Source organism: Anguilla rostrata, chromosome 5 (assembly GCF_018555375.3).
Source record: "Anguilla rostrata isolate EN2019 chromosome 5, ASM1855537v3, whole genome shotgun sequence".
NCBI classification, from domain to species: Eukaryota; Metazoa; Chordata; class Actinopteri; order Anguilliformes; family Anguillidae; genus Anguilla; species Anguilla rostrata.
Window position 1 is genome coordinate 7717299 of NC_057937.1, and position 13088 is coordinate 7730386.

The 13088-nt window shown below is 51.0% G+C and overlaps 1 protein-coding gene across 2 annotated transcripts in view; it reads right to left on the reverse strand.

Annotated features, from left to right (window-relative positions):
• Window positions 1–1757: 1757 nt before the first annotated feature.
• The window catches only part of LOC135254589 (rho GTPase-activating protein 7-like), a 29756-nt gene continuing 18425 nt past the window's right edge, over window positions 1758–13088 (reverse strand). For both annotated transcript variants that reach the window (XM_064334879.1, XM_064334878.1), the window contains exons 7-14: window positions 11882–12041; window positions 10423–10624; window positions 9071–9284; window positions 7374–7488; window positions 6522–6740; window positions 4604–4821; window positions 3916–4089; window positions 1758–3547 (exon numbers count right to left, since the gene is read on the reverse strand). In XM_064334879.1, coding sequence (XP_064190949.1) covers window positions 3448–3547; window positions 3916–4089; window positions 4604–4821; window positions 6522–6740; window positions 7374–7488; window positions 9071–9284; window positions 10423–10624; window positions 11882–12041 — 1402 coding nt within the window. In that variant the 3' untranslated portion in view covers window positions 1758–3447. The remainder of the gene's footprint in view (window positions 3548–3915; window positions 4090–4603; window positions 4822–6521; window positions 6741–7373; window positions 7489–9070; window positions 9285–10422; window positions 10625–11881; window positions 12042–13088) is intronic.

Sequence of the window (13088 nt, forward strand, 5' to 3'; positions counted from 1 at the left end):
TGTGAAAACAGGCCTCTCATCTTACTTAAGCCCGGTGGAAACCCCAGAATAACAGCAAGTGTTTAGCTGAACAGTGTTAGGAAGATTCCTTTTCCATTGTGTCTGCCCTGCTTAGTACACAAACACATGAACCCCCTGAACAGGAAAGGGAAACAGCAACCCGTCTGAACATTCTGTCACCCCCCACTATCTCGGGATATCAATGTGAGAAACACTCTCTATTCCATTCCCAACCTGTTTCTAAACATTACGAAAAAATGTAAAATAAGGGGGGGGCAGGGGGTGGAATGAGAGAGAACAGTACGAGACTATTAGGTGTGCTTGACAAAGAAGCTTAGAACTAGATGTGATCTTCTATGGAGACACAGAGGTGCCTTTTTGAACCCGTTCTTCAGAGAGTGTAGAAGCTCCTTGTCATTTGTCACTTCCAATGAGATCTTCAAAGCGTGCAGTCAGACTGAAATCGGCTGTGTTGTATTTTTCACCCATGGCAGGAGGGTTTCGGTTTGTGGGGCTTTTCCAGCCCTACTGCGCAACAGCACCTCCTCCGGTCAGTCAGGGTACCTGCACCTTGCCTTCAGCAGCCAGGGTTTGGCTCCCATCTGAATGGAAAAAATGCTCTTCACAAACTTGAAGACCCTGGCTTTCTATACCACATAAAGCACTTAAATCTCTATCTCTCTCGCTCTCTCTCCTTTTCATTCATCAAAGGAGATATTTAATTTCGAAACACTTGTATAATTCTACACCTCAGCAACTTCATAAAACCGACATCGCGGAACTCCACGTTATTGCATTGAATGGGACTGCACTCAGTGTGGGGCTCATTTTGTCTACGAGGTCAGTCATTACGGTTGATTGGAGATGCTGTCGTTGAGCCTGACGGTTCGTTGGCTTCTGTGGAATGGTGAGCAGAGAGCCGTCTGGTGGATGATGGCTCTGAGCATCACCGCTGAGCTCAAGTGATGAGAAGTAGGCTTTAAACAGTAATAGATGGCTCTTACTCCAGTACTGCGGGTTATAATCAGAGACGTGTGGATATTGCAAATTCGATAGCTACATTCAGAAAAAGATTTGCACTCAGCATTTTAAAGTCAAGAAGACTCTAACCTTTTGTCATGTTGGCTTGGGCAGTTTGTGGATCATAAATATGAGGAGTTATTGCCGAATGACCCAGAAGCTTAGATTTCAGTTTTAAGAGCCTGTGGATTCAGGGTGATGATTTTACTAGCTATTTTCCTGTCGTGATAAAAATTTTAACTTGTTTTGGGGGATAGAGGCAATTCCACTTTATTATCACAACTTTGACATTTTGAGCTGAGGTTTTCCTGGCAAATAAACAGCTGGAGAAGCAGTAGAGTCGCTCCCAAAGAACGCACCCCCTCAGTACCCCTCTTTCACCGCCGCTGACAAAATGCTCGCATGGTCTCCGTTCCTGTTCTCCTCCTACTGCGTTGAGCTCTCCTTTCTAAATTTGTAACCTCAAAACCAACAATCCCCGAGTTACATGCTTTCCTGTGCCATTATTTAGGAATAAAGGATTCCTTGGAATGTTATATAAGAATAAGCTGGGAGGAATCCATAATGATTTGTAGGCGATTTGCAAGCAGCTGATGCTAAATGCAGAGAATGTTACGGTACTCAGTTTAAGGGCAGTATCGACTGGAAAGACCCAAATATACACAGCATTGGAGAAAAATGACTACCAATAAGCACAAATAATGTATGCACTTCTGTGATAAAAACACAGGGGAGACTTTAAGTTGAATACATTTAATAGTGCATGGAATGTTGATAAACTGTACAGCGATAATAAAAAAGATAAAACATTTTATTTCTGTATCTTTTAACATTATGGTAACATTTACAATAAAATAACACAAAATACAAAAAAAAAAAAAGTATATCTGAGGTATAAATACATGAATACTTTAAATTAATTTTCATTGTCATGCACCCTTATTTGGCAGTACACGCTTAAAGCATACATGTTTGCATTATGCCAGTATGTACTTAGCTGTAAATTAGCTGTAACTAAACAATAAAATATGTTCAGGTCACTTCAGAATGCATGGGTGGAAATAAGCTTATTTTTCAAACTCGTTTAGACTTCATATTAAGTAACACTGACAAAGGCAGGTTAAGAAAAAGCTCACAAGCAATAAGTTCCTTCTTTAGAAATGCCCTACCATCTGAGCGTTTGCCAATGCATTTCCGTTCTCATCTTTTCTGTCTTATACAGTACAACCTGTACAAAAACCCCTCCCCCTCCTTTATAAAAGGACCAACTCGTCACAACTATAAAACTCACTGTTATCTCCTGATCTCGTTTAAACTGACAGAACTTCCTTGGCCCGAGTTCCTGATCCATACAACGGATTTTAATAGCGGATCCCAGATAGCAAGCCACTTCGGGCCAGATCTGTGCCAAGTCCGGCTCGGCAGTGCCAACTTCGGGCCAGAATCGGTCCAGACCCGGTCCGGAGTCGCTTACCATCTGGGGATGATCTGAGTCTTGGACAGCCCCGCCCTCACGCACTGTGACAGCTGTGGAAGGAAAATGAATACCCTGTTCCCACTCTGGGCTCCACACACTCCCCGCACCCCATGGACGCGGGGTCGGCTGTACCCCTTTTCCTCGTCCGTCGGCCATCTCTCCGGTATTTAAGAGGACTGTGATCCACCACTTCTGCCACACACATAAATCTCCTCATCCGTCTATCCTTCCATCTGTTCACCCCTCTCTGTCATCACCATCACCATCATCATCATCAATCAATCAGTGATCTCTCCACCCATCTCCCTCTCTCCATCTATCTGTCTACGACTATCTTTTTTTGATACGTACTTACACATTTGCTGTTAAGAACACCCAGAAAGAGACAGGCACACAAATGGCGAGCAGTGCTCAGTATCTCTCTATCTCGCTTTCCCTCTTGCTCTCTCACGCACACACACACAAACACACACATACAGAAGCCACTGCGTGTTACATAATCATCATGTGACATGGAAAAACAAAAAGTCCAGTGTGCTTTGCCAACACACAGTACATACACACGCACTTGTCCTCCTGCTTCTCAGAAGCAGTGGCAGCCAGTGATGTCACACCTATGATGTCACAATGGCACAGAGGATCTGATGGCTCACATTGGAAGTGGGGGGGGGGGGGGGGTGGTGCAATCAGTGCACCATTATGATGAGGCAGGTTAAGTGAACACCAATGCAGGGGTGGCAGCAGAGTTTCGCAAGTTTAACCAGAGGAAACACATTTCACACGCTCTGCATACAAAACCGCGATACACGTGTCACCCCACTCCTCTGTCACAGTGGGACCCACAGTCTTCCTCCAACTCCACTTCTTCGCCGGGGGGACCGGGGGTTGGGCCCACGGACGCAAAATATACGCGGTCGCCGTGGAAACACGCTGGCAGTGAGGGCTCTCTCTCATTTGTCCACGTGGCCGGCGAAGGAGTCCCGTATCCGCGACACCTGGGCCGCGCACAAGTGTCCGAACGTCTTGTTGTACCACTCCGGGAAGCGGCCCCTGGGGGGGAAGGGAGAAAGAGCATGACCCCCGTTCTCATTTCCATAGAAGACTGACAAACAAAGACCAGCTGACGCCCTTGGCCACCTGGCTCCTGGTCCACCCCTTGTTCCTCGTCCTGCCCCACTGTTGAGCTACCGTAGTGCTGCCACGATGAAGGTGCCCGGTGATACTCTGTGTGTGGTGCCCAAGTGGCAATGGCCGTTCTGTAGACCGCACTCGGGCACCACACACACAGGGGGCACCTTCATCGTGGCAGCACTACGGTAGCTCAACAGTGGGGCAGGACGAGGAAGAAGGGGTGGAATAGGAGCCGGGTGGCCCATTTTGGGTCCGGGTCCTGTTCAGGAAAGGGGGCGGCAGCTCACCTGCAGTCGACCCTGGAGAGGTGGGTGAGCCGGGACTTGGCGGGCCCGCAGGGCTCCAGGTAGTAGCACGAGGTCAGCACGTTGGCCCGGACACCCTTGGGCTTGGCCCGGCTGTGGTCCACCGAGCGGCTGACCAGCGCACAGGCGCCTTTAGGCAGGTCTGTCACCCACGTCCTGTACACACACACACACAGGCACACACACCCACACACACACATACACACACACAAAACACAAAACACAAAAACATCATGAGTCAACTCACAATGCCACACTCACAAACACTGCACTGCAAAAGGGTAGAGAGATAGACTAGAAAGAGAAAATAGAAAAAACTAAGAGGAGAGAGGGAACAGAGAAAAAGAGAGAGAGTTGTATGGAGTGGATATAGGATGAGAGGGGCAGAGGGACAGAGGAGAGAGAGAGGATGAGAGAGGGAGAGGAACAGCAGAGAGAGAGAGCTGTAGGGAGTGGATAGAGGATGAGAGAGGCAGAGGGACAGAGGAGAGAGAGAGAGGATGAGAGAGGCAGAGGGACAGGGGATAGAGAGAGAGGATGAGAGAGGCAGAGGGACAGGGGAGAGAGAGAGGATGAGAGAGGCAGAGGGACAGGGAATAGACAGTGAAGAGGGATGAGGGATGGAGGGAACAGAAGAGAGACGCAGCCCAAGAGGGCGTCGGCGGCTCACCGGAGGACCACGTGGTCTCGGGCCGGGTGGGGCGCCATGCTGCCGCGCAGGTACTGGTACACCTCCGCCCGCTCGCCCAGCGTCTCCACCACCCGCGCCTCCAGCAGGTCCTCGTCCCAGCGGTGCCGCTCCCGCAGGACGCGGGTCAGGACCTCCTCCGGAGGCGCCGGGACCTCCACCGTGGCCTTCCACAGGCGCAGCGCCGAGCCGTCGTGCACCTGCCAAAGGAGGGGGGGGAAACGGACGTCATGTGACGCGGTGACCTGAATGAATAGTAAACTAGCACTTCCTGGTAGCAGATCATTTCAATGAAATTTGCTCAATTTACTCTCTGTGCAAATAAATGGTCTGGGTGGAAGTTCAGTAGTTGCAACGTTACCAAATTCTTTTTTTTTTTTACCAGTCTCTCTGCCTCTCTCATCCTCTATTCACCATGTTATTACCCATGAATCCTTACGAACAGTACAGCTGATGCATAATGTGGACCAAGCCCTACACTGTCCTGATTGCCAAGGTTTGGGGTGATGCCATTCACCACAGACATGAGCTGGAGGAAGACATTTCAAGCGCAGCTCTAGCAAACAGACCGCAGATGCCCAGGTGACCAGCGGGTGTCAGTAAAGAGGCACGAGACGTGGATCTCGGCTTGCTAAACCCTGCCTAATTCTAGGTAATGCCATCGCCTATTATGCAACACCATAGAGACCACAGTTAGCGCTGCCACAGTCCTGATTCAGTCCCGGACCATGGGGAATAAAACACCCTCATGGTTCATATTTTTAACATTAGTCACAGATGGAGGGGAGATATGAGATCATTGAGAGAGAGAGAGAGAGAGAGAGAGAGAGAGAGAGAGAGAGAGAGAGAGAGAGAGAGAGAGAGAGAGAGACTCTCGTGGTACACAAGGTGGTACACATTTACATTCACCACTACCACATTAAGGTAAATCCCAACCTCCCTCTACAGCACGTACCTTACTTTACTCTAAGCCTTACTATCAGTTTAACTTTAATTTGCGTTGAGACGTAATCTGCATTCCTGAAAATGACATTTAACGCCAGGAAGATTTAAATTTCTGTTTAAAGGATTATCGTGAATCAGCCCAGTTTGGAGAGAGAGAGAGAGAGAGAGAGATAACTCTCAGGAAAGAATAAGGCAGGAAGCACTGAATGCAGCAGAGCCGGGTTTGTAGACTAGAGCAAATGCTAGGAAACACACGGGGACCGACGGGCGGGATTAGCATACCGCTAATCTGCTAACAAAGCTAATGGCTTCGGATGCGCGTCTCTGCGCGGCTTTACTACCGCAGCCCACGGGCCGGAGACGCCGCGCGCGCCGCCAGCCGGTTTCCTCGACAGCGCTCCCCCACGCCCCGCCCCGCCCCGCCGCCCACTCGCCCCCGCCCGAGAACACGGCCCGCTTGATCCCGTCTGGCGCTCACAGCTACAAAGGGCCTTAATCCCGCCAAAAAAAAAAAACAAAAAAAAAAACCCCAGCCTCCTCCAGACATTCTGCTGCCAGCAAGGGATTCCTGTCTCACACGAAAAAAAAAAAAACCACAATAACAAACTGGCATGTAGACGCGAAGCAGGAATGGCTGGTTAGGTATCGGGGGGCCAATCCCCTGCTAAGTCGCGGCTTAACTCCGCCCATCTGCCTGGCTCTCGCGCTGGTGCCGGGGCACTCAGCTCAGCGATAGGCCGACGTGGCGCCCCAAACGCCCCGCCCACTCAACTCCCTGCCCCAGGGAGGAGTCTTACGTCCATTCAGATTCCTCACGGGCTTAGATCAGCCAATGGCATGATGACTTAATCGCCCACTTATGTTGATTGACAGCTGTGTACTTTTCTTGAAACAGAGTCATGAGTTGTGACTTTGCAACGCAGGCAGTGTGCAGGAAGGAGGGACCTTCTCTTACCTTCTTGTACGCCAGCTCGGCGTGCTCTGGTGTGGAGCAGCTGTCGTAGCCTCTGAACTTGTCTTTGGCCTCCCTAAGCAGGGCGTCCAGCTCCTCCCTGAGGTGCCCCCGGGACACGGGGGGCCCTTCAGCACCCCTCTGTGCCAGCTCCTCAATTTTTGGCGGATGCAGGCCCTGGTCCATATAGGAGCCCTGACATCTCCTCATTTCCTCAGGAATCTGGAAAGGAAATGGACACAAGGCATAAAGCTCACACACAGATGGTCTGCTGTTTTCCTTGAACCCACCAATCAGATTTCAACAAAATTAGATTTCGTCTTTCTCTTTCTGTTAAACGTTTAATGCAATTTACCACCAAAACGGCTCTTCCTGTATTCAGTAGGAGCTTTGTCAAACCCAATTGGATTTATGCAGGCTGGACCAACTATTTGCACTGATCCAATTAAGTCTTTTCCAGACCATGGTTTTGATCCAGATCTTACGACGGTGGTCAAAAGAGGTGGAATGCCAAGTGGGGCCACAAGGCAAACACCCGCGCGTTGGCGTGTGCCAGTTTTCGACAGGAACCCGGGGGAAACGTTACGAAACGGCTGCCCTGGTAACTTCAAACAGCCGAGACTCGCGGGCCCACAAGAAACATGACGAGACATCCTGGAGTCCGTGGCAGGACTAATCGGCCTTCGGTCCGGTTGCATAACGAACGACAGGCGGCTATTTGGATCAGCTTGTTTCGTAAGACCCTTGGGTGTCTGGACATTTCTAAACCTAAACCCCCTTTTTCTGAACCTTTTCTCCCCGCAAAGTTCAATCTCAGCTATTCGTTCAGTCTCACTCGCGGAGGAGAAAACAAACCTGGAAGAGTCTCTTGCACTCCGCGATCATGTGAGCCAGGCCCTGGGTGGCGGCCAGGTTCTCCTGCAGGTCCCTCTGGTCCGGCTTGCCCAGACTCTGCTTCCTCTGCATCACCCTGTTAACGAGAGGCGGCCAGTTTGTTAAACCTCGTTAAGTAACCCAGTTACCGCGGCGTCCGCCGAACCTCAGACGACGAGCCCGGGGGGGGGTCAGCCACGACGGGTGAGAGTGTGAGAGATGGGTCCTAAAAGACCGAGGAAAGCCTGGGGTGAAAGCACCACTGGAGTACGCTCTGAAAACGTACTGGCTTTCACTTCGGCTGCTGACGAGACCCATCGCCGAATACGCCCGCGGTGAGTTCACAACACTTTAAACACTTTAATTATACCGCAAAGCTCATCAGCTTCAGGATTTCATACCAGCGTTATGCAATTATTTAATTAGCCCAATCATCTGACATTTCTTATCGGGAGCTGCGGCGTTTGATCCACATCCAAATTGCCTGGAGCGGAGACCAGCGCTGTACGCGGATCCTCTGTGAACACGCTTTACTGTGGACCGATATAAGTGACCCAGGATTAGTCTGTACAATGGTTCAGAAAATGAAGGTGGATTAATAGCCTGGTACAGAGAACAGCACACACCAGCCTCATGAGAATGAAGCTGTGGACCCACAAATCACAGAGGCTGCTTTTTGGGTCTACAAAATGGAGGTCAAGAAGACCTGCCAAGATAACACAACAGAAGTATGTTGTTGGAGATGAGAGTTCGTTTTTAACCCTGGAAACATGGTAAACCCTGTTGTGTTGAAGAGGAAATGACCAGGTTCAAATGGCAAAACAACACAAAAAGCTCTTTATTTATCTAGAAGAGATAAGCTTATCCCCTCCTGGATGACCCTTTTCAGGAATGTCGCTGAACACTCCTCAAACAATGGGTGTTGAAGAGCCAGGCTCGCCTCCATTCAGTTTCAGGAGAGGATGCAGTTATCCACCAGCTACGGCAATGGTTCAGGCCGCTGACAAGGAGTTCCGAGCCAGAACCCAACTTAGATAAAGCACAGCTCCAATACTTCCTGCTGGCTTCATAAACCATCACCACCACCATCCCCCCCCCCCCTCCCGCCCCGCCAAAGAGATCAGCTTCCCTTCTCCCTCTTCTGTCAACCTCCACCTTTCCTTCTCTTGTCTGTCCACCTACCCACATAATTTGATTCATACTTTTTTTTATCGCATTGTATCGCCCTGGCAGGATGCATTGACTGACAGGAGCAATAACAAATAAACCTCTCTGTGCTCAGGGAATCGTATAACTCTTACATTCCTCCGGACCAAGTGGGCTCTTTTTTTATTTCTTTAAGTTTCATTTTCATTTCGCTGTAGTTTATGGCATGTCCTATACTGTCGCTGCTACACTTGTAAATAAGCACAAAATGCAATAAAGAGAAAGCAAAGGGGTACACGAAACACAGAAAGTGCAGAAAAGTGTTCTTCGAAGTGGAAAAGTTCCATACATACATTATTACTACAAACATCCTGTTGGGTGTGGGCGGAGCATGTTCTGTGACGCACTTCCTGTAGGTGGACAGAGGGACTGTGGGCGGAGCGTGTTCTGTGACGCACTTCCCGTGGGTGGGCAGAGGGATTGTGGGCGGGGCATGCACTGTGACACACGAGGGGGGCGGAGTCGTAAGGTACCTGGGGGAGGAGCTGTCTCTCTTCAGGGTGTTGAGGTGGAAGAGGGTGGGCGCCAGGCACACGGCCAGGTTGGTGCTGGTCATCTGGTTCTCGGCGACGTTGGCGACGACGTCGCACAGGAAGCACAGCAGCGTCTGCAGCGCCTCGCGGTTCTCGTCCGGCAGGAGCAGGACGGCCGCCCGGGCCGCCTGGAGCCGCTGGTCTTTGGGCACGTCTGGAGGAGAGAGAGGGGCGGGATGGTGAGAGCACAGCGGCGGCTGTCAGTCAAGCTCACCGGCTGTCTGTCAACGCGCTGCCTGACAGCCTGTTTATTTACTTGTGTCTGCCTGTTTGCTTCGCTGTTTGCTTGACCCGTCTATGCCTGTTTGCTCATCTGTCTGCGTACTGCCTGACTGACTGCCTGCTTGTGTGATTCCAATTCCTTGCTGCTCCACACTGCAGTGGAATCTTCATAGGCGTGGAACAGAAATGTTAAGAAATTAGTAAATACGTTTATCTGGAATGTCAAAGTCCTCTTTGCCTCACGATTTCAAATTATTTATCTGTCAACACCATCACCATACTCTACAGGTAATGTAACACATGAAATATTTCAAATTTAAAAGAAAAAATATGCCCATAATATTTGAAAATAACACTTGGGATCCTTAAAGATGCTACGTATGCAAAATGAAAGTGGAGAATGAAAGCATCCAAGTGAGCTCTGACTTTGATGATGAGTTTCACGCTCTCAGAATGAGACCGGGAGGAAAAATTAAGCACAGTATCCACAGTAGTTAAAACCGAAACCTGAGTGACACGTGGCCCAGGGAATCTCTGCATGGCGCCACTTAATTTCACAGGTATTTCCTGTGGTGGATGGCATTTAAAAAAAAATCTTTTTGGAAAAACTAAATCAGTGGAATAAATGATGAATGCACAGGCCTGGAAGGAGGTGCGGGGCGGTGGGTGGGTAAAAAGGGGGCATTCAGTGCCGTGTGGTAAAGCCCCATCCTGACCAGGAGCCAAAATAAACAGCTCAGTCTGGGGAGGAAGGACCAAGAGCCCTGTTTCATTGAGCGGGATTACTGAGTTAGCTGGATACATGCACTGCGAGTAAAACCCGAAACCCTCCCAAAACAGGAAAATGGACTGAAGTAAAAAGAGCTGCCCGGTTTCCAACTCAGTAATTCCTCGATTGTGAAATACACCCCAAGTGAATGTGGCTCTTTCTGGAACATTCCCTCTTGTTTTTAAAGGCCTAGGCAAGACGCATTTGGCCAGGCTTCACCATTAAACGACGTCACATGACGTGACGTGGGCGGAGCACCGGCGTGAGGGCAGGAAGGGGGCGGAGCCACGCGGCCGCTTACACTGGTAGATCTGCAGGAAGGTGTCGCACAGCTTGCTGGTGAGCAGCGGCTCCGGCAGGTCCCGGAAGTACTGCTTCAGCATGTCGGCCACGTCGTAGGCCGACTGGCCCTCGTAGCTGACCTCGCCCTCCGCGCCCGCCTCGTTCATCTCCCGCAGCGCCTGGATCCGCGACTTCACCCCCGACTTCCGGAACAGCCCCACCTGCAGGGGGCGCCAAAGGAAGAGGACACAGCTCAGACAACCGACGGCCAGAGCAGCGCGCCCACTCTCTAATCCCACCCGCACACACAGACCGGGAGCTGAGCCAGAATGGATGTCATGTCCTACACTTTATGCAAATGTATGCCTTCTGCATTGTGTAACAATTCCATCATAAGCCATAAAGTCAGGTGGCCTGTCATAACAAGTAAGAGTGGAGTGAAATGGTGTCACCACAATGACCACGATACAGTGCTGTGCATTTTCATAGGTCATGTTTAATTATGAATTATGTACACAAGAAGGGCTGCAATACAGCCATCAGCACACTAGCCAATATTCCTATATAAACATAAACTTGGCATTCATGCCCCCCCAGTCAGTCTGTTTCATGGGGAGAGGATGATCCTGAATCAGTTTGAGATGCAGGGTCTCGTTGCAATGCTGACTGGCTAAAATCACTGCAATCTCATTGGCTCGGGCTCTTTTCGCCTTAAAAGGAGAGCGGATTTTCCTGATTGGCCGAGCTCTGTGACACACGCCCCCCGCCTTGTCCTTCACAGGGACGGGCTCTGCCCTTGGGAGCGCCGTGTCCAAACACGCACAGGATGTACGGGGTACAGATCGAGGCTAATCCGCGGGACAAGGACAGCCCCGAGCCACTGTACTGTCTGACACGATGCGTAGGGGGGACAAAAAGACGCAGAGGGCACTAAAAATACACCATTTATCCATTCCACAGCCGCACGTCCCAAATTACACCACAGCAGCATGCGACCAGCTCTGGCAACCGAAGATAACAACCGAAGGGCAACGAGGACGTCCGGGGAAAAGCTTTTCCCAGAATGCATTTCCTTACACGTATTACACCGGTGTAAAAGGCACGTGAGGGTCCTTAATAACAATAATCATCACCGTCATCATTAGCGTCAACATCATCATTATCAATACACTGCACGGCTGCCCAACCCTGTCCCAGGAGATCCACCGTCCAGTAGGTTTTCACTCCAACCACAACAAAGCGCACCTCATTCAACAGCTAGAGATCTCACTGAGCTGCACACTGCATAATATTAAATATATAATTTATTTTGAACTCTGTAACAGTTACAACATCAGCGTCAGGGCGACGGAGCAACAGGTCTCAGACGAAACGCTAGCGGTGCTCTCGTGAGCACGTGGGACGGACGGTGTTTGGGGAGAGCGTTCGGTGAGAGCGTTTGGGGAGAGCGCTCGGTGAGGGGCGGTCCCGGCACTCACCTGGTCCATCCCCTGCTCGCGCAGGTAGCGCATGGCCTCCTGGATGCTGGGCGGGAGGGGCTGGCCGGTGCGCTGCACGTTCACCTGCAGGGGGACCCCGAAAACGATGCGGTCCCTGTAGTCCCGCGCCTTGGTCCTCTTCATGAACTTGGGAACGGCCCTGAAGAAAAAGCAAGACCCAATTACCAAACCAGACCGCAGAGCGGAGAGGAGAAGAACAAAAACCATTCCTTTCTCCCCCCGCCCCCCGCCCCCCCCTCTTTTTTCTTTCTGCCCCTGGTGTCCTCTGGACTTCGGCTCGCAGCGCGTCCCTGAGGGGACTCTTACATAACGGCCCAGCGGCTCTGAGATTAGCGCTCCCAGCCCTGGGCCTGCGGGTTTGTTTTTTTGGCTTTTCCCGCCTCGGCCTCCCTTGCCTTCTGCCTCTCTCTTCTCTCTCTCTCTCTCTCTTCTCTCTCTCTCTCTCTCTCCTCTCCTCTCTCTCCTCTCTCTCTCTCTCTCTCTCTCTCTCTCTCTCTCTCTCTCTCTTCTCCTCCCCCTCTCTCTCTCTCTCTCCTCCTCTCCTCCCTCTCCCCTCCCCCCTCCTCCCCCTCCTCCCTCCTCCTCTCTCTCTCTCTCTCTCTCTCTCTCTCTCTCTCTCTCTCTCTCTCTCTATGTATATATATAAGGCATGGGAACAGTAAACGCAGCAGGCACTGAATGCCCGCCGTGGGTGGAGGCGGCGCCAACGCAAACAAACAACAATGTAATCTTCAGCCGGCCGACGCGCGTAATGCATCACAGCCCGAGACGCCGGGAACGCCGGGAACGCCATCTCAGGACGTGTCACAACACACCGCGCGCGTCTCTCTCTCTCTCTTTCTCTCTCTCTCTCTCCGTGTTTTACACTGGTTCTTTTGTACAGCGAGCTGGAAAAAAAGTAAAAAGTACATTTCCACAAATATGTCCTCTGCTCCACTCCACCCCTCCTGCCCCCCGCCCCCCCCCCCGCCACTCTAGTTTCTGCCACGGAAACTGTAATAACCTGAGGGGAGAGGGTGGAAAAGGGGGGGGGGATTTTGGGGGAGCGCGCTGTTTTGTGGCTGCTGGGGTTCTGAGGCCTGTAACCCACCAGCCCGTATCAGCAGACAGCCTCTGCGGGTGACCCCCCCGAAACCCATACACCACCCCCCCCTCCCCAGCTTTCCACACCGTTTATAATGGCTTT